General features: G+C 36.0%; 1 protein-coding gene and 1 non-coding gene across 9 annotated transcripts in view; both read right to left on the minus strand.

Annotated features, from left to right (window-relative positions):
• COP1 (COP1 E3 ubiquitin ligase) overlaps nucleotides 1-22,277 on the minus strand; it is a 259,333-nt gene that overhangs the window by 21,699 nt on the left and 215,357 nt on the right. The window contains exon 19 of one of the 8 annotated variants that reach the window (XR_009254573.1): nucleotides 6,077-6,182. The exons of 5 other annotated variants lie outside the window; for them this stretch is intronic. Coding sequence is in view for 1 of the 3 variants with exons in the window: in XM_058702416.1 (XP_058558399.1) it covers nucleotides 19,086-19,100 (15 nt within the window). In the remaining 2 variants the exon portion in view is untranslated. Of the gene's footprint in view, nucleotides 1-6,076; nucleotides 6,183-14,140; nucleotides 14,217-17,498; nucleotides 19,101-22,277 lie in introns of those variants that run through there. 2 more of the 8 variants (XR_009254574.1, XM_058702416.1) reach the window with 2 other exon arrangements.
• On the minus strand, nucleotides 2,723-2,863 carry LOC131496675 (small Cajal body-specific RNA 3). Its single transcript, XR_009254612.1, has one exon. It is a non-coding gene; the product is annotated as a small Cajal body-specific RNA 3 (non-coding RNA).

Raw genomic sequence — 22,277 nt, forward strand, 5'->3', positions numbered from 1 at the left:
ACCACTGGATCTGTTCTCTACATGAAAATTCACATTCATTAAAAAGGATTTGGTATCAACTGCTCCACTGGGAAAATGACCATATACACATATAAAGATTAATCTACAATTTCTTTGTAGGATTTCTTCTAAGATGTTTTACCATTTTGAAAGGCTAACAATACATCAATGACTTAGACTTCAAAGTAGTCAAAAATCACGTCTAAGTGTCAATTCGGAAATGCATAAATAGACAGAAACACATACACACAGAGGAAGGAACTGGAAGGAGATCCACCTCTGCCAAGAATCTACCTCCACCGGAATCACCAGATTATCATCTCGCCTCTCTACCTCAAACTTCCCGTTTCCTGTTAAGACCTTTTTAAATTTGGTATCCACAGGAACCTGTGTTCACATTTAGAGCATACATAACACATACTGTTCTCAGGGGTGGATATTAAAACTATTTAACAACAGGAACAGGCACCAACCTAGCAGAAGAAAATTAATATAGCTATGCCATTACTTCTGTGACTGGCCCTGATTTTAGCATATCCATGGCCATAAAAGTAGATAAAATTCTATCTAGTCTTTAAGTATAACAGTAAAGAGACAATACATATTCCACCTTCTAATGGGACTTAAGTTTATATTGTGAGGATCGAATTCTGAGCTTCCACAAGGAAGAATGGGTAACTGATGGTACTACGACATTGTACAAAATACGTACTTGCCTTCACATTCAAATAAATCCACCTCTAATTACTATGTCAGCTTTGATTTGTCATATATGACGGTCACTTGATCCCTATATTCATGTATCTGGTTTGAGTAGAAGCCAGCTGTCATCTACTAGATTTAATGGAGTTTGTGGAGGAGTAAGGGGCATATATGATCTGGCAGCAAAAGGGGGAGAGCACACACAGAACTACAGGGAAGATGAAATGGAAGAACATGGTAGCAAGCAGGTTCAAAATGACGGAGACACCGCAAAGCATTTAAGAACAGCTAGTTAAGTACTACATTTCTCGGCCTCGGCTGAAACATCCCAGAAAATGATGGAGTGGTGGAGACACCTCTCAAATATATTTATAAACAAATCCTAAGATAGATTCAGTCATAAGACATTCCTTTCCCTTTTGAATTAAGCCTCGATAATATTTGTGTTCAGAATTTTTAGTAAGAGGTCATTTTAGTGAAGGGTCTTGAATCTAGATTTGAATTTCTCATGTAACTAAGCAGAGCACAAATAATACAAGTGAGTACAAAATCTTAAAATCGTTCATCAAAACGAAGACCAGAGTAGACTAATGACTTCTAAAGAGTTTCGAAAAATAAGGCTATTCAACAACTGTCTGATACAATAATTGCTCAGCGTAAGAAATATATGGGGATTTCAGAACTACAAACAAGGACAGATCCTCACACAATTAGTTATAAATAAACCCGGCGGTGGCCTGCTTACAGCACACCCTGGTGCTGTGTAACACACCTCAGGGCATTAGAAATGCCACTGCAGCTCCCTCCGCTGCTATCCACCCCTCCCCTGCTGACAGAACACACACCCCGAAAAAAATCTAAGAATTCAAATTTAGTGCTAAGAAATTAATACTTAGTAGCTAGCTTTACCCCAGTAATGGTCATTCCTAAAATTTGTTATAGACTTAAAAAATCACATAAACTGTATTTTGGAACAGTCCCTTTCTTAATGACAAATCAATTTTTAATGAGAAAAACTTCATGGAAGTTACCTCTGATCAGCTTCTTCATCTCTAAAATATTGACTGACCTCTACTGATAACCCTGATTAATTAAGTCAATGTGGTCTCTCAGAAAAACAGTATTTCTATATTCATTCCCTTGGCTTAATCAAACAAACAAATGAAACCTATTTTTAAGACCATAAAATATCTAAAAACCAGTTAAGATGGATGCAGGAGTCTGCTGGTGGGAATGCAAACTGGTGCAGCCACTCTGGAAAACAGTATGGAAGTTCCTCAAAAAATTAAAAGTAGAACTACCCTTTGACCCAGCAATTGCACTACTAGGTATTTATCTAAGGGATACAGGTGTGCTGTTCTGAAGGGACACATGCACCCCAATGTTTGTAGCAGCACTATCAACAATAGCCAAAATATGGAAAGAGCCCAAATGTCCATCAACAGATGAATGGATAAAGAAGATGTGGTATATACACACAATGGAATATTACTCGGCAATCAAAAAGAATGAAATCTTGCCATTTGCAACTACGTGGATGGAACTAGAGGGTATTATGCTAAGTGAAAGTAGTCAGAGAAAGACAAATATCATATGACTTCACTCATATGAGGACTTTAAGACACAAAACAGATGAACATAAGGGAAGGGAATCAAAAATAATATAAAAACAGGGAGGGAGACAAAACATAAGAGACTCTTAAATATGGAGAACAAACAGAGGGTTGCTAGAGGGGTTGTGGGAGGGGGGATGGGCTAAATGGGTAAGGGGCATTAAGGAATCTACTCCTGAAATCATTGTTGCACTATATGCTAACTAACTTAGATGTAAATTTAAAAAAATAAAAGGGTAAAAAAATAAAAAAATAATAAAATGCACAACTACTAACTAAAAAGAAAAAAAAAAGACGGATGCAGAAGTAACCTCACTTGGTTGTCTATCGAAACTCCAGCACACTTAACTGTCACAGATATTAAACAAAATGGCACGAAAGCAGTACTTGGAATGCTGGTTGCTAAGGCTGTATGGAGGGGAACGATCGGACTTAGTCAGCTGCCCTAAGCCAGACAGAGACCTCCATGTTTATGTAGGATCGCTGCAATTTGTAGACAAAAGGTATTTTTCCATTTGTCCACATGGTTGGTTCCTGCAGGTTCCATTTTTGGTGCGCTTCATTATTAAGAAGCCTTTTGTCATCCAGTCTTTCCTACAGCAATTTCCTGACTGCATCAGATTCTCATTTAAATACACTTTAATGCATTCAAATAAACTAGAGAAAAAAACAGGATTCAGACAGATAATGGAAAAAGAACCATTAAACCATATAAAGTCAAAGTGATCTTTACTCTAGGAATAAAGGTTGTAAAGAACATGTACAAGGAAAGGAGGATTGAGATATACTCCCCAAAAATCACTCACCACCTTCTCTTCATTCCCAGTGGTTTCCAAACTCTTCTCCCTTCTCATTATCCAGCCCTAATCAACTTAAGTTTCCTTGCCACACAACAACTCAAATATTATCTCCAGACACCCACAACTTCCCTCACATATCGACGCCTCTGTACCTTGGATGCTCTCCTGAATAAAGCTCACGAACAATGTGCTTGCAATCACACAGCTGACAGAAAACAATTACTTGGTGTACACCACAGAGGGCCTCTGACCATCGAGTGTGCATTTCGAAGGGTGCTATCTGCACAACCCTCCAGAACACTCTGGCAAAACCGTCTGGAGAGTTCAGTGCTGCTCCAGGGCTACCACATAACACATGACAAACAGCAATGAATGTAAGACACGGGGCCCCAGACTGCATTTCAGTTCTGCCATAGCACTGCTTCACCTTCTTGGAGACTCAATTTCTTCAACAATAAAACAGGTAATTTTAGGTGCTTCACAGAATTTTTAAAGACTCAAAAGAAACCAAGTAAAGCATCTAACCAAAAAGGAAACGGAATATTATAGGCACCAAATAAGTGGCAGTTATTAAAACACTATAACCTAAATTTCTTTACAATTAAAAGGCAGTTGACTGAAGTATGACTATCTGAATATATCAGTCACCATATTCATGATCTTATAAAATTGACAAAAAACATAAAGCAGGCTCCCTAGCTTAAGTAGACTTAAATGTTATCTTAACTCTTTCCTAGAGCACTAAGTAGCTCTTATTACAGTAGCTGCACATGTTGATATTTTTTGCTCTCAAACTAGAAGCAAGGAATAAACAGGGGCAACGCTAAATAAAGTACAATTAGAGAATAATACACTTGAATGGCAGCTGGCAAAATGCATTCTGTAGGTGTATCAGTAACTTAGAAACCAGAAAGCATAGAGATGAAACGGTTAACAGGAACAAAAAAGTAGGCATGGGGCTGGGAAAGGATGAGAGGATTTAGGTAAGTGGGAGAGGGAGAGCAAGGCAACACAGATTTATTACAAACAACGTGAACACAGTTCCAGGCAAGAAAAGGAATAGTACTGGGCAATGAGCAAACTTACTTTTTTTTTTTTTTTTATTTTAAATTGTATTTTGAGAGAGGAAGAGTATGTGCATGCAAGCAGGGGAGGAGCAGAGGGAGAGGGAGAGAGTCTTAAGCAGGCTCCACACCAAGCGCAGAGCCCAGAAAAGGCACGAAAGCTCTATGCCCTGCTGTCACCACTGCCACCTTTTGAAAGACAGGTCTTTAACTCCAGCTTTAAGATCTTGATTTGCTACAAGCACTACAAGAATCTTCTAGACTGCATTTTTGTTACTGAGGAAATCAGAAAGAATCCCAGCCTATTACCCAATGTTTCCCTTGGAGCTGGTCCTTAAAACATCTTCCAAAGTGACTGACTTCCTGGGAACTTAGAAGGCCTCCTTATGTGGCTTGGAAGGGTTTAAGATAGTAATACCTAATGACTCCTGTGAAATGAAGAACGCAGGTTCTGTAGTGGCCACTGCTGGAACACCTCCCAGATATGAACATTATTATAAACATTATTATAAATTATAAACATTACTAGAAATTTCTAGTGGGATCAAGACTGGATGTGCTGGGGATGGGATCTCTGCTTCTCCCATGTAATTCTAGGCTATTTAATAAAAGGAAAGAAGAGAACTATGCATTTCATAAAGAGATAATAGCAACAACAACAAAATGGATGTTCCTGGCTCTCACCCTCAGAAACTCTAACTTAATAAGTCTGAGGTCTAGAAACTCGCATTTTTAATACAAATCTCAGGTAATTAATAATTCTGAAGTAGATGATCAGTAAGATCATACTTTGAAAAAACACTAGTACAGATATTAAAAACTGTCTATAGATGTTGAATTCAGAGAAAGGAGAAGTCTGCATTTTTCTGCTATTGGTTAAGAGGTTGTTGAGAGGGAAGTGGAGAGGAAAGATTTACTTGTTAAAACAAACAACAGTAACAACAACAACAACAACAACAAAACCATTACTGAGTGCCTATTTACCTGATCCCATGCCAAGGCCAAAACAAGACCAAGATAAACAGGACAATAGTTTTTAATCTAATGAGGCTTCTGAGTTCAGTGAAAATGAACATAGACCTAAAGCTTGTTTTAATACTTTTACATAATCTATATAAATTTACTCAGTTATCAGTACTGGAATTCGAACTACAGAAGTAGCTCACAGTAGTTTAGTAGAAAACAATTTCATAAATGGGAATCGATGAAAATTTAAAATAAAATGAAATAAAATGAAAATCTGAGTACTAGTAAATGTCCTATTCTCTTTTCTTCATGCTACCTTTCCCACATTTTAAACTAGTCCATACCATGGGTATTGAGGAGGGCACCTTTTGGGATGAGCACTGGGTGTTGTATGGAAACCAATTTGACAATAAATTTCATATACTGAAAAAATAAATAAATAAATAAATAAAATAAAATAAAATAAAATAAAACTAGTCCATACCAAAGGAAAATACATGACATGGGCACAACTTCACAGAATGCAGATTTGAACTCTTTACCTCTATTTCCTTGTTCTTTTTTAATGTTTATTTTTGAGAGAGAGAGAGAGAGAGAGAGAGCGAGCATGCAAGTGGAGGAGGAGCAGAGTGAGAAGGGGACAGAGGATCCAGAGGATCCAAAGCGGGCTCTGTGCTGAGAGCCCAATGCAGGGCTCAAACTCATGAAATGTGAGATCACAACCTGAGCTGAAGTTGGATGCTTTATCAACAGAGCCACCCAGATGTCCCAAACTCTTCACCTCTATTTTCAAGTGATGTTATTCCTGCAAAGGATTCAATGAGACTGAGGTAAAGAGTGGGTTAACACAAAAAAAACTAGAAGATGTTGACTTTTACTGCATGTGGAGTTACAGGTTCTTAAATATTACACATTTTTAAAAAATATTTACCGTTTCTGAGGTGATGGGAAGAAGTAAGAGCTGTTCGTATGGGCCAACATTGTAAGACTTGAAGTCACGGGAAAATATAATAGGCTTCCTTGTGCAGCAGGAGCTCCTTGTCACCAGAAGTATTCAAAAAGTTTGAAGGACACCCCATTAGACATGATATAGAATTCATTTCTACAAAGGCCAAAAGGTAAGGAAATCTAATGGTAGTCATCTACTCAACACTCTACTACTTGTGTAGTTACAAAACTCAGCACTGTACTTAAAAGACTTCCTGTCTAATGACATTCTAATATGTAACAAACAGGAAAGAAAAGGGCATGTGGGCACAGTGAGCAGCAAGGTCAAAGGCACAAGGGTTAATAAACAAATAAACAAACAAACCATGATGGGGTGTCTGAGGGTCTTTAATCAGTTCAGTGTTGCCGGAGTGCAGAATGTGCCTATGTAAGTGGCAGGTGACCATGCTGAAGAAGTGGGTAGGGGCTTGATAAAGGAGGGTGTTAAATGTCACATAAAGAAGCTTATATTTTATTCTATAATCATCAGGACATGACTGAGCATTTTAAATAGCTCAGGTAAATTAGCCTGGGACTATTAGGTAATGGCAGGGGATGATGAAAGCCTGAACTAGCAGCGGTACGTGACAGAGTAGCAGGGGACAAAACAGAAAATAGAATCAAAATTGAGAGGGAAATGAGATCAGATTTGTGCTTAGACATGTACCAAACTTGTTTTTACATTTCTAAGACTCCATTCTTTAATGGTCAAAATTTTGTACTTACGTAGATTTGATTTTAAATTTAGGGATTACTGAAGAATAGGACTGCATTTAATAAAACTGAAAACAATCCAACGTTTTTCATGTTGTGGTAAATCACCGCAATAGTCTATATTGTCTGAACTTCCACAGAAATTCCCTTGACTCGTAAGTAAAATACCAAATTGCCATAAAAGTGTCTTCACAACTGTCAGTTACATGTAAGAAGCCTGGCAAACTTCCTAGAAACATTCCTTATCTGAGACTAAATGATTAAAAATCCTAATGGTTAAGATCCTGTCACATCACAACTTCTAGATACCATCAATATTTTCCTCACACTTCAAAAATTCTTGTTCCTGGCTAAATAGGTCTTGAGACTTTTATTAGAAAACAGATTTCAGAAAAATGGTTTCATTGCTACTAACAATTCAGATACTGAATTGTCTTTTGTAATTGAGATTACTTCTGTCACTCAACTAAATGACTACATGTGGTATGGTGGGGAGGGGTGATTATAGATGAACATACATTATAAACCATATTTTGCAAAACGTAATTATCCCTAAAATGTTATACGAAATAAAAGGCCTATTACTATTAACACAGTCCTGAAATATGCTGACAATACAAATTTAAATAGCAAGAAGTCTAAGATAATTAAAAGTGAACGTTAAAACCCCATATATCTGTAGAAGTAATGTAAGTACTAAAAACTAGAGAGCTGAGCTTAGAGATGGAGAAAGCTGGAAAGAGCAATGCCCCTATGATTGCAAGAAAAAAGCTCAACTACTGCTAATTAATGACATTTATTGAACCTATTAAAGAACTGAACCACAGGCGAAACAATCTAAAACCAGAAGAAACTGGCACCTGCATGGAGAGAGAATACCAGAGTACGGTAAAACCTGGGATGCGAGCAACTTGTTCTGCAAGTGTTCCATAAGACGAACATTTTTAATAAATTTTGACTTGATAAACGAGTGAGGTCTTGCAATATGAGTAGGACCTGACACCAAATGTCACATGATCACAACTGGGCTGATGGTTCTCTCTTTCTCTCTCTCTCTCTCTCTCTCTCTCTCTCTGTCTGCAGGACTGTGGGTGATCATTTCCCATGCTCAGATGCTTGGTCTCAGGCTGTGGTGTTTGGCAGAAATCAGTGATTTTTCAGAACGTTGGAAGGTGCCCACAACTGGCAGTAGTGTACTTTTTGTCACTTCAAAGCACTTATGGGCAGTCCCTTGCTTTTCTGTACAAGAGTCAGTTTAGGAATGCCTTGCTTCATTCCAGGTCAGGCTGCCTGCAGATGTAGACCCTTTTCCCTGCTGCCTTATTGCCAGTTACATTAAATACAGCATATGACAAGAATTGATTCATACGGTACTGTAGTCAACATCCATGCGAGCGTATACAGTGGCCCCCACGCAGAAAAAGATTCCAATGAGCCAGTAGATAGCAGTGATTCCGTTAGTGATAGTGGAAGTCGTCCTACACAATAACCCTCCTCTCTTTTGTCTCCCTCATACCAGCCACAAAGGTTTTCAAAGGTAAGTGCAGGTTAATTTGTTTATTCTTACTATTTTGTATTTTATTATTTTGTCTTATATTACAGTATTTAATCCTGTTTATATGAATATTTTTAGGTTACAGAAGAAATCATCTGAGTTTCCATTATTTCTTATGGGGAAATTCGCTTTGATATACAAGTGCTCTGGATTACCAGCGTGTTTCCAGAAGGAATTATGCATACAAACCATGGTTTTACTGTATTTACTTACCTGAAACAGAAATAGCTGGACAAGCCAGTGGGAAGATTAAGTTAGCGTTTAACAAAATGCTACAAGGTGGCTAGCACAAAAGTATGAGGCCCCTGCAGCCATAAACACTGGGAGAGGGGTGCAGTATGCTCTTCCAAAATTTTCTAAAATCTTGGAAACACAACCATTTCCTAAAGCCATTGTTAAGAAAATACATACAGTAACAGTACATTTTGCATGATCAGTTACACATGCTAATTTTCAATAAGATTCTTTGTGGTATTTTCTGTTGTGCTATCTTCAAGTTCACGTATTCTCCCCTCAGATTTGTCAGACACACACCTACTATGTCCTCTAAAGAACAAAAGCTTTAGTCTGTAGAGAAATGGATGGGGAGGAGGGGTGGTCTGAGGACACTAGTAGAAAGTAACTGCAGTTGAGGGAGAGGAACAGAAAACAAAGTGTTTTACTCTCAGGGGAAGGTCAGAAACATATGCTAGCATGACATTTAGAAGATGGGCAGAAAGAACTGTGAAGTCCACAACTCCAAGACCTAGGTTCATAGGACCAAACTTGGACTGAGGATTAATCCAAACTTCAAAGAATGTCCTTCCTCTCATAACCACCCCACCACATAAACAAGCACTAAGAAATAAAATTAGAAAGGAATATAGCAAGGATTACTACAAGAGACAGATTTGTTCCAGGAAACAATGCAAAGAGCAGACCAAAACCTCAGCAGAGAACACACTGAGAAAAATCCTCTGGCAAAGCAGCCAATATTCTACACACAAAGTATCACGAGAATATGGTGCTCTGAGGGTAATCATAGCAACAAAAAACTTCAAAACAACCTCAATCATGACTACATTAACACAACCCCCACAATGAAGTCTGTGAGAATGAAAAGCAGGCTCACCCACAGCATAAAAAATATTTCCCTCAGTACCTACTGTCCCACACAATGCATGGCTTTTAACCAAATATGACAAGACATTCAGGGAAAACCAATCTGAGGAGACAAAGCAATCATTAAACTAAATTCAGTATGACACAGATGTTGGCACTATGTGAAAGTAACTATCATCAGTGCATTAAAGAAAAGAGTCCAATGAAAAAGGTAGAAAATGTGTAAGATCAGATAATTTCAGCAAAGAGACTTAAACTATGAGAAGGAATCAAACAAATGGTAGAAACCAAAAACATAGTAACAGAATGAACAATGCCTTTAATGGTATGATCAGCAGACTTGACAAATCTGAGGGAAGAATACGTGAACTTGAAGATAGGACAACAGAAAATACCACAAAGAATCTTATTGCAAATTAGCATGTGTAACTGATCATGCAAAATGTACTGTTACTGAATATATTTTCTTAACAATTGACTCATTAAGTTTCCCAAGAAACTTGTTTTCAAGATTAATACATCAAACACTCAGGTGATAATTCAGAATAGACAATTATTTACACTACAATAAAATAATGTTCCATTTACAAAAATAGAAGTATAAAAAATTATAATTAAATTTATAAGCAAACTATAAGAAAATTTGTAATTAAATAGTTCTACATCCTTTTTTTTACTACTTCTTACCCATATCACATGAAAATTTTATTTCATATTCTTTCTTTAGATTCTCTATAAAAACTTTCAGATCTACCACCAGACATACTGACTATCAACAAACTGTGAGAAAGAGTAAACCAAGTATGGATGCACTCCTTTTATTTCAAATTTGGATATTTTACTCTAAACAATTCCTCCCATAAAGTTCATGTTAAAAGTTAAACATGTTTTACACCTATTCAAAGTTATACTAATAACTCATGGCATACCCCATAAAACATACCTTTAATAAGGTAGCTGATACACATAAACCCCATTGAAACTTCTTTTTGTAAACAGATTTAATATTTTTAGATGGGATAAAGGTGTTTTTATAATCCTACTTACCTCTTCTTCCTTTTTATTTGTGAGATTACATGCAGATTATTAGCAATTATTATGGAGTTATTTTTTTCTTTTTAATGTGTATTTTGTTAGAATAGGAATTCATGAGACTTTTTTAAATTTTTAAATTTTTTTAACTGAAGTGTAATTAACATAACAGTGTTATATTAGATTCAGGTATACAATATAGTGATTCATCAATTCTATATATTACTCAGTGTTCACAATACGCATACTCTTAATCCCCTTTATGTCTTTCACCCATCCCCCACCCACTTCACCTCTGGCAACTACGTTTAATCTCTGTAATTTTTTTAAAAATTTTTTTAATGTTTATTTTCTTTTTGAGAGAAAGAGAGAGGGAGCAGGGGAGGGGCAGAGAGAGAGAGACACACACACACAAACACACAGAATCTGAAGCAGGCTCCAGGCTCTAAGCTGTCAGCACAGAGCCTGACGCCAGGCTCGAACTCATAAACCACAAGATCATGAGCTGAGCAGAAGTCAGAGGCTCAGTTGCTTCTGACTTCAGCTCATGTCAGGATCTCGTGGTCTGTGAGACCTTTTTATAAAAGCCCAAATGTCCACCGACGGATGAATGGATAAAGAAAATGTGGTATATATACACAATGGAGTACTACTCAGCAATCAAAAAGAATGTAATCTTGCCATTTGCAACTACGTGGATGGAAATGGAGGGTGTTATGCTAAGTGAAATTAGTCAGAGAAGGACAAAAATCACATGACTTCACTCATACGAGGACTTTTAAAGAGACAAAACAGATGAACATAAGGGAAGGGAAGCAAAAATAATATAAAAACAGGGAGGGGGACAAAACAGAAAAGACTCTTAAATACAGAGAACAAACTGAGGGTTGCTGGAGGGGTTGTGGGAGGGGGTATGGGCTAAATGGGTAAGGGGCATTAAGGAATCTACTGAAATCATTGCTTCACTATATACTAACTTATTGGGATATAAATTTTAAAAAATAAAAAATAAAGTTAAATAAAAAAAAAATTAAAAAAAAAAAAAAAGGTAACAAAGCAAACCGAGGCAGAGTGATTTGGTTAAGTTTCTCACTCTCTTAGGTAACATGAATCTAGAGTGGAAGTAATAAAAGAAAAAATGAAAGGATTAAAATAAAGAGTTTCTAATACACTTACTCTGTGACTTCTTTGTTTCATTTTAAGTTTGCGAAGCTATATAAAAACTAAACTTCAAATCAAGAGCAGAAAACTAACATAATTTTTAGTAATTGGTATTGCTAGTACAATTTAATGCATAGCCTTATCAAGCCAACTTGCCAGACTACATTTCATAGCACTCATTTTTAATCATTAATATTTTGATCCCCTTTAGAAATCTAATAAAAGCAATAAGCTCTCTAGAAAAATAATCACATGGACAGGCAAACTTTTTCATATGCTTTTAGTGGGTCAAATAACATCCTAAAAAAACCTTGTGGGGTAGGTAACATGAATTCCAAATTTTTACTAGACAAATTTGATTTGTATGAGACAAAGCAAAGAGTCCCAAAGGACCATTAAGAGGAAGCAACTAAGCAACCGCTAATCTAGTTAACACACATATTTAATAAGGAGCTTTAAAAAAAGAATTCAGTCCAGTAAAACTAGTCAATCGCATCAACTAAGAACTAGTCTGAAGTGTTAGAATTACCATCCATTCTATTTCTTTTAGTATTTCAACATTCACAGAGCTAAAATGCAAGGCTACAGTTGCACAGTTAGAAAATGGGGATGCTACTGCATCGATGCTTCCATTTTACATGTAGGTTAAGTTGTACAATCAAAACTTCACAGCAGTGTTAGGGAAAAAAGCATCAGTCTATTATTTTTCCTATCTCATAATAATCGTTCAAAATATTAAGTTATTAGAACCGAAGCTTTTCATTAGAGGAACATGAGAGGAGCAGATGTTATTAAGATGCAATATAAATCCAAACAATAACTTCCCATTAACCTGTGGTAATTAAGAGTCTATCTGAACACTTACTAACAATGTGAAGTTGCCAAAATCAACGCAAAACACAAAGCAGTAATTAACAGTATTAGAAACATTACAATAAGAGTAAATTAGTAAAGAATATGGGAACAAAAAATGTTCAAATTTTAGGGAGATTTAAAAAAATGAATTGGTTTTTTTTCTTGCCACTGTTATTTGTAAAATAGTCATATTGAGAAGTACAGTCCTCGAAAGGCGTTACAATTTGTTCAATAAGGATTTCTAAATAACGTCTAAAAAAAATCCCCCCTACAAAGCTTGTTTCTGCATGTTTTCAACATCAGGAAAGTTTCTCGTCTAAGGTAAGTTATGTCTAACTGGCAGAGGGATTCTCTGCTGGGGCCTAGTGCACACCCCAGAAGTAGAGGCAGTTATACCATCTGTGAATTTAGAAGCTGAATCAAGAGAGAAATAATGCAAACCAAGGAGTTTCTCAATGTTCTCATGAGTGGACCTACATGTAAACTATATGGTCTAACGATAAGCATGTAAGTTGGGTTTACATATGGCCACTGGGCAACAGAAATCTGGTCTACAACCCCTTCAAATTAAAGAGGGAAACTGAGGCACCTGGGTGGCTCAGTCAGTTGAGCATCCGACTTCAGCTCAGGTCATGATCTCACGGTTCGGGAGTTCAAGCCCACATCGGGCTCCGTGCTGACAGCTCAGAGCCTGGAGCCTGCTTCCAGATTCTGTGTCTCCCTCTCTCTCTGCCCCTCCCCACTTACACTCTGTGTGTCTCTCTCTCAAAAATGAATAAACATTAAAATAAAAATAATTAAAAAAGAGGGAAATGAAATTCAGATAAGTTAGGTGACTTACCTACATGCAAAAAGTTAATTAACTGCTATAAGTCTTCATCCCTTTAAAGAAATAGTAGATCCTGCAAATTTAACTTCAAATATATCTCCCAAATTCTTGGACCGAGGTGAAGCTCCATCACCAGTGCCTTTGTACTCTTGCCTACCACATCTGTTTTTCTGTTAATTAAACTAAAACCACTAATCAAAAGTTGAAGTCAATCACTTTTCTTAAAGTCCTTTATATAGTTGCACAGAAAAAGTTCAAGGTTCTTAACACAGTCTAGAATGGCCCTTAAAAAAAAATCGTTCTTCATCTACCATTTCGTGTTTCATCTCCCACTAGTCCTGTTACATCCTAGCAGCTCCAAACACACAGGGCTCTTTCAGACTCTTAAGCTTTTGTACCTGCTGTTCCTTCTACCTGGAAATATACCTGGAATAGATTTGCATAACTTACGCAAAATACTAAGATAGGAGGGCAGGGGAGATGCTCAAATGTTAATTTTCTAACTTTTACATATTATTACTAGCAGTACTACCATTTACTGAAAAGTTACCATGTATGAGTGTTTCATATGCATGTCATCTGCTTCCTAACAACACTTTACAGTATTTAAATATTCGTATTAACTCACTACAAAAATGAGGAAGTAGACTCAAAAAGGATAAGGAATTTTTCTAAGGTGTCACAGCTAGCAACAGAACCAAGGTTTATAACTAAAAATCAGATATACCTCATGTCCCTCTTCTCACCTCGTCAGCTCTTACCTTCATCGCCCCATCCCAGACCTTCAGTGCCTGTCACGGTTAAGAGGAACTACAGTGTAAAAACTGCTCTGTTTTTCTGGAAATCAAAATAACAGTAGATATCAAAAGCTAAAAAATATTCTGAACCCTTTCATCTAGTTTTTCCCTCACTTACAGGATTTTGTATTACAAATACTGCAAGAGAAAAGGGGAAAAACAATACGCCCCAAAACATTATGAACTTATAACTATGAAAAACTTAAGAGGCAGCCTAAATGTTTAATAATAAAAGACAAACAGTAATTCATAATAAATGTAAATGCCTTCCACTAACATTATGATGTAAAGAGAGAAAATGCTTAGATGTAACTAGTGTAAAAAGCTAAATACAAGATATGTTTATAATGTAAAACTATTTAAGAAATGTAGGCCGAAGACTGGAAGGACAAACATCAAAACATTAACTGCTGTTCTGTTTACATGCTACAATTACAGGTCAATTTTCCCAATTCTCTATTTTCTAAAAGTTCTCTATTAATGAAGAAAAATGTAACACTCCACAGTGGAGATGATGAAGGGATGAAAGAAAGTCATTACGGGCCTCCTGAGTAAGACCTAACTGGATCTAGAGGCCCTAAATGTAGAAGCTAAGTTTATCCTCGGTCAGGCATCACAACAGGCACAGAGGGAAAGCTGTGGTTATTTTGATTGGTTTTGAGTCTTCTGATATATCACTTGTATATTTTAGCAAGCGTAAGAGAAAATTGAATAATTCAAATGCAAATGTTCACGCAAAGAACCAAAACCTCATGCTTATTCTAAAAAGTAATTGCCACTTATCTATCACATAGTAGAACCATGCATGGCACCTAAACTGGGTGAGAGAATTTCTTCCTAAGGGTTTATTCACACCTATTCACAGCGAATAGTTTCACTCTCAATAACTCAGCTTAATGCAAATCTTTACACCTAAAAAAAACCACAAGACATACACAAGCTTAAAAATAACTTATGTTTTTTGATAAATCTCATCCAATAGAAAAAATACTATTTACTATTAGTAGTACCAAAAAACAAAACTCTTTCACCCCATTAGTTATAACAAATGGGGGAGGGAGCGTAAAGTTAATACTAGAGTTAAACAAAGACTTAACAAAAAACCAAAAACCAAAAACCAAAATAACCCTTGAGAAGTGATTTTTTTCTTCATATCCCTAAAATGATGATTTGGAAAGCAGAAAATAAAAAGGAAAAATAAGTAAAAGCATGCCCCTAATGCATAGAAAACAATCTCAACTCTGGTCAAAATTATGTAGTTTTCTTCATTCTGCATCTTCACTATAGAAAGACTGAACCTTATTTTTAAACATGGTGAGGACTCTGATGGAGAGTGTAAAAATCTACAGGGTAACCAGGCTTTCCCTTAACAATAATGACCAGTGATATCCCTAGAAGGGATCCTACAATTTGTTTGGCTGACAATAACTCATCCTTTCCACTAATAAAGGAAAACACAGTTCTCAGATTTTAAAAATCCTGAGAAATTTAAAAAACTTAGAATTAAAAAGTCTTAAATCTTTACAAAACCGAAAAGTTTGAGAAAATGGAAATATTCCTCATAAAACAAGGACTTCTACTGAATTTTGAAGCTGCAGGGCTAACTTATTAATTGGGAGAAGCATAATTAGCCTTTTACTCTTTTCAGAATACAGAATAAAACTGCTTTTAAATATAAATGTTCACATTATCCATTCTTATTAAATGACATTTTGTATTTATCCAAACCATTATAGTTTTCTATTAGCAAACATCAAGGATTATCACATGAATTACAGATTTGTTGTTTAGAAAAAAAACAGTAGGAAAATGCACAGGAGTATGACTTGTGAAACTTAAATTATCCTTGGCTGCTATATATTTCAAAGGTATCTAGATAATCTGGCATGAAATAAAATATTTCACTTTTTACTTATCAGGTGATAATATTATATGAGAATCCCTAAGATATATAATAATTCTTAGCAATTTTTTTTAAATAAAAAGATAGGGGCACCTGGGTGGCTCAGTTGGTTAAGCAACCGACTTCAGCTCAAGTCACGATCTTGTGTTCCTGAGTTTGAGCCTCACACTGGGCTCTCTGCAGTCAGTGCGGAGCCTGCTTTGGATCCTCTGTCTCCCTTTCTCTGCCCTCCTCCACCCTGTGCTCTCTCAAAAATAAACAAACATTTAAAATAAAAAATAAAGGGGCGCCTGGGTGGCTCAGTTGGTTGAGCGTCTGGCTTCGGCTTCACAGTCTGTGGGTTCGAGCCCCGCATCAGGCTCTGTGCTGACAGCTTACAGCCTGGAGCCTGCTTCGAATTCTGTGTCTCCCTCTCTCTCTGCTCCTCCCCCACTCATGCTCTGTCTCTCTCTCTCCTTCAAAAATAAGTAAAAACATTTAAAAAATTTTTTTAATAAAAAATAAAAAGATAAACTCTTGGGCCTCCTAAAATAAACCAAAGTTTGGAATGTTGTGAGAAATAAAAAAACACTATAAACAAAGGCAACTACTACTATCTTGCTTTCCAAATCTCTACAGAGCAACTCACAAAGATACACTTGGTGTATCACAAAGCCACAGCTCTAGATACTTAGGATTTAAAAAAGTAAATTAACAAAAAGGAACTAAATCTTGAAGTCAGATTTACTTTCTATATAATCTATCCCGAAAGCTTCCTACTTCTATCAAAGTTGAAGACCTTGAAGACAGGGACGCCTGGGTGGCTCAGTCAGTTAAGAGTCCAACTTTGACTCAGGACATGATCTCATGGTTTGTGAGTTTAAGCCCTGCTTGGGCTCTGTGCTAACAGCTCAGAGCCTGGAGCCTGCTTCAGATTCATTCATTCATTCATTCTCTCTCTCTCTCTCTCTCTCTCTCTCTCTCTCTCTACCCCTCCCCCATTCACACTCCATCTCTCTTTCTCAAAAATTAAACATTAAAAAGAAAGAAAAAAGATGGGCCACCTGGGTGGTTTAGTCGGGTAAGCGTCTGACTTCAGGCCATGATGTCATGGTTCACAAGTCTGAGCACCACATTGGGCTCTGTCTTAACAGCTCCAAGCCTGGAGCCTGCTTCAGATTCTGTGCCTCTCTCTCTGCCCCTTCCCCACTTGTGTGCCCAGACACGCACGCACATGAGCACTCTCTCTCACTCATTAAAATAAATAAAAACATTTTTTAAAAGTTAAAAACAAAAAAGACCTGAAGACAAACATAAGCATGATAAACTGTCTATTTAATTCTCAACAGTGTGTAAAAAGTCTGGTCATTTAAACCAAATGTTTCAGATTTATTATCTGCCTTTATCTTTACCTTTTGGTTAGCTATCACAGTTCAAATAAAGAATCTTTTATCCAAGTTAATCTTATCTAGAGTAAAACAAGACTAATAAAAATAGCCCCAAAATGAAATAGCTTCTTTACAGTAATTATAATAGATTGACTTTTCTTTAATCTATATAATCAAATTATTTCTATGTTCAGCAGTAATAACTTTATCCCATCCCGGAAATACCAACGCCAACTTCTGATAGTTTATTTGAAAAAAATACATAAAATGGGATTTAAGAAATAGTGGAAATAAGGGAGATCTGAAACGCACAAAACCCTGGAGTGATCACATCAACAGAGAGCTGTCATGAGAACAACAGGAATTAATGTGAGACTAGAGAAGTAAAATACAAGCATATATTTCTTTTCCTCAGATAGTATGCAAGTTTGAACTAGCAGGAAACACTTTTCTCTTAAACGATTCCTGTCCTTGGTTCATTCTGCTTTGAGTAATAACTAAGTAAATTTTTATTCAACTAGAAAATAAATAACCATGGTATTTCATACATACATTTTAGCATATAAAACCAACTTAAGTAGTGTTCATTAAAAACTTTTAAGTCAAGGAAATGATATTCAATATTCACTCTCTGGCCTTCTACTACTTCTAATATAGAAATTTGGTAGGAACTATCCAAAGATAAACACTTAGAAACCAAAGTTAATCTCTTCCCATCTCAAAATATTTTAGACAATTTAAAGTGTGGTGGGGTATTACTGAAAAAATTATTCATATACATATTGTTTCATGTTTATTTTTGAGAGAGCATGAGCAGGGGAGGGGTTGGGGGGGGGGGGGGGGCGGGCAGAGGATCCGAAGCAGACTCTGTGCTGACAGCACCGAGCCAGATGGAGGGCTCAAACTTACAAACTGTGAGATCACGACCTGAGCCAAAGTTATATGCTCAACCAACTGAGCCACCCAGGCACCCCTTTCATTTTTTAAATTATTTATAGGTTAATGGCATAATTCAGAATGCACTCTCAAATTAATATTTTTTTTCTCTTATACAAGGTAAAACAAAAAAAACCCAAAAACCAAGTAGCTTAAAGATTTCTGTCAATTCTATGCTTCAAAATTGGCATACTTTAGAAGGACAAACACTATTTCAAAAAAATTGTTTAATGAGAAAAATTGTAAAAACCATTCTGATGTAGGTCAAATTCCATTACAGTACATAAAAAATTAACAATGATATATTTAAAATGTTGATTAGCAGACCTGCTAAATAATATTTTGTTGATTGCATTACAATATTCACTGTAAAATATCTAATGCAACAAATGTTTTCACAGAAACTGTCCATACGGTAGTGGACATTAAGGTTAAGGAATATTTACACTTAATGAAATTTACTTAGAGAATAAATAAATTATAGCTTTGCTTCAGTTTTCCACCACCTTCTTGATTCCTCTCTTTTCTACTTTCCCACCCCACTCTAGTCTGGACACTAAGGGAAGAGTGGAGCACTTAGGAGATGTGAGCCACAGTCTTCCTGGAAGTCAGGGTCCACGCTCAGAATCTTCTTTCCTTCCACGCCCAAGACAAGAGTTCATTCACATTGGCCCTCTTCCAGTCAGGAAAATTTTCTAAAGTGTTATAAATCATCCAGCTAGAGAAAAGAAGAAAGGAAAGGAAAGATAAAAGGAAAAAGAGAAACAGAAATGAAGAAAGAAGAGAAGAAAGAAAAAGAAGCTCTTGTGTTGTCTTCTCCATGTTCGTTGAAGAATTCAGGATCAGAAATAGCTTAGAAGTGTGGGAAGTTAATATGTATTAAAGACTGGTGTTTTTTTAATTAAAGAAAAGAAAAAAGACTATTATCTTTTATTTGTCTCTTCCCAAGGGGATAATGGAGTAGCAAAATCTAACAGATATTAGATATTCATAATTATAATTATTACCTTGTTAGCAGATGCTATTTCTGCCTCTTGGTTACTATGTCTAACAAATCTCTTTCCAGTGGTAACATAAATCATCTGTTCCCAAACCTGAATATTCATATAATTTTCTAAGAAGGCCTGGGGAAGTTTTTAATACAAATCTCTACCATGCTTCCTTCCTTCTCCTAAATAGGGCTTCATGGGTCTAAGAATACATATGTTTTGTTTTGTGTGTGTGTGTGTGTGTGTGTGTATTTTTAAGATCCCCAAGGTGATTCTGATAATCAGTCAGGTTTGAGCATCACTGGCATAAATAAATTTTATTATAGATGCATTCTGCACTTTCATTAGAAAGCAGAATGGCTTTTTACATGTGCTTTAGTTTTGTGCAATCTGCTGCTTTATACACAGTGTTTACTAAGTCAGGGAGGGATGCCTATCTCTTAGATAAAAACATATGAATTGGAAAAGTAAATATGTTAAATCTTTTTGGAAGAAGACAAAATTGTAAAATAGTAGCAATGTTGAAAGGGAAGGAAGAACAGGCTATAAATCTAACAAAATATTAAGCTACTAATAAATACAACTTTTGTATAGTCCCATGTACTTTAAAATTTTCATTGCTTTGAAAATAAGCAAAAGCCTGAAAGTTATCCCAAGGGACAGACTGGTAATTATGAAATAATTATAAAGGTACCCATGAATGCTGATGTCAGGAAAACTAGTTTTCTTAAACTGATGTAATCTTGATATTACCACTGAGTTTCAAGGGAGTCTAATAGATGTCAGAAGTTATCTCCCACCTCTACTCCAACATTTCTTTGGTTCCAAAATTAGTATTTAATTAATTATGCAACAAGCAAGATAAAGGACAAGCCTGAGAGAATGTATCATTCATTACAAAAATCATATACTAATTACACATTACGTGCAAACAATTTGCTTAGTGCTAAGGATAATTAAAAATGAATGACACTAATAACAAACATTTATATAGCTCTTACTCTCTGCCAAAAGCTATTCTAAACTCTTTATGTACATTAACTTACTTTAACTTTATAATAATCCTAAGAGATAGGTTATTATTATCATCAGTACTTTATAGATGAGGAGGGGGGTGCCTGGCTGGCTCAGTCTTTAGAGTGTGCAACTCTTAATCTCAGGATCAGAGTTCAAGCCCACAGTGGTGCGAAGCCTACTTAAAAGAATATTTTTCTAAATACGATGAGGAAATTGAAGCAAGGGACAGTTGAGGAACTTGAGTAAGGTCACAGAGCTACTTGTGGAAAATCTGATTGAACCTAGGTGGCCTGGTTGCATAGTCTATGCTGTTGTTCAATACAGTAGGATGCCTTTTTTCAAGTTCACAGGTTAGCAGGGAATAAGAGACATGAATATAATTAATAGTACAGGTATTATATTATTCAGCAAATATTTTTTTAATGCTATTATTTTTTTTAACGTTTATTTATTTTTGAGAGAGAAAGAGAGCACAAGTGGGGAAGGGGCAGAGAGAAAGGGAGACACAGAATCTGAAGCAGGCTCCGGACTCCAAGCTGACTGTTAGCACAGAGCCCAATGCGGGGCTCGAACTTACGAACCATGAGATCATAACCTAAGCCGACGTCAGATGCTGAACCAACTGAGCCACCCACGTGCTCCTATTCAGCAAATATTTTTAATGAATAGGAATCATGAAAGATTTAGGTAAAGAAAAGAAGATTCCTTAAGAATATAAGGTTTTAGTTAAAAACACTTCAAAAAAGTGTTTCACTATATTAAAGTCTTATTCGTTAGAAATAAGAATATAAAAAATGTATTTTATTTTATGACTGAAAAAGCTGCTCTCACCTACTAGGCTATAACTTTGTATAGTATGGGTGATAACAGAGTTGACAGATTCCCAAGCCAAGTTTTGCTGGACTTTGTTTCAAGGGAGGGAAATTAGGAAAATCCTTGTCCTGACATCGTTCATTTGAGAGTTACAGAAACTTCCATTATGATTCCTGTTTTTTCTGGCCACAAAAGAAAATATCCATCCTTAATAATCAATGCTTTTCCTGAGGATAGAGCATACATTTTTTAATAACTTTTGAAGAGCTGAGAAAGTGTTAAGTGTCCTTTCCAAGTACTGCCTTTTCCCATTAGATATCCATTTAGCATGGGTGACCCAAGACTAGGTAAGTATGTATGATGTGATTCAGAACTGATAAAACAATGATAAGGGCACCCTACTATCTCAGCAGGAGTTATAATGGACTTAGTATCTGCTTCCAAAAAAAATATGGTGTCCCTTTAAATAGTTATCATCATTTAAGAACAGAAACAGTCATTTACATTCTTGAGTCAATTTATATTTTATTCCACTAGTTTTAAATAAGGGTCATGTCAACAGAAGGATCCATAGATACAGAACACACATAATCTCCTTACCTAACTACACTCTCTGAATAAAGTAGTGGTGATAAAAAAATATGTAACAGAAATCAAGAATAAATAGTATTGTCCCAAATTTATCTTAGCTTTATAGCAGTACTTTCAGAGGATGTAGGGTGTGGGAGATAGTGGAATAGTCCTGAATTACGAACACCAAAATGCCAAAGGACTGATTATAAAACAAGATCTCAATTGCACGGTATTTCCCTTTCAATCAAGAAGTTCTATTAAAAAGACAATTTTCAGTATGTAAGTACATAATATGTAACAATCAAAAGAATGTTTTAGAAAATTGCTTATGGAAACAATTAAAAATGATTACGTATTTACGTAACAAAATATTTTCAAGATGGCAAAGATACTGGCATTACATCCCATGTTTCCATGCACACCATTTCTTGGTGAAAGAGCAATGTAAGGAAACTTTTCTGGGAGGCAAACTAATTTTAAAGGTACTCATTTTCTTTAAATGG

Source organism: Neofelis nebulosa, chromosome 15, assembly GCF_028018385.1.
Source record: "Neofelis nebulosa isolate mNeoNeb1 chromosome 15, mNeoNeb1.pri, whole genome shotgun sequence".
Classification (NCBI taxonomy): domain Eukaryota; kingdom Metazoa; phylum Chordata; class Mammalia; order Carnivora; family Felidae; genus Neofelis; species Neofelis nebulosa.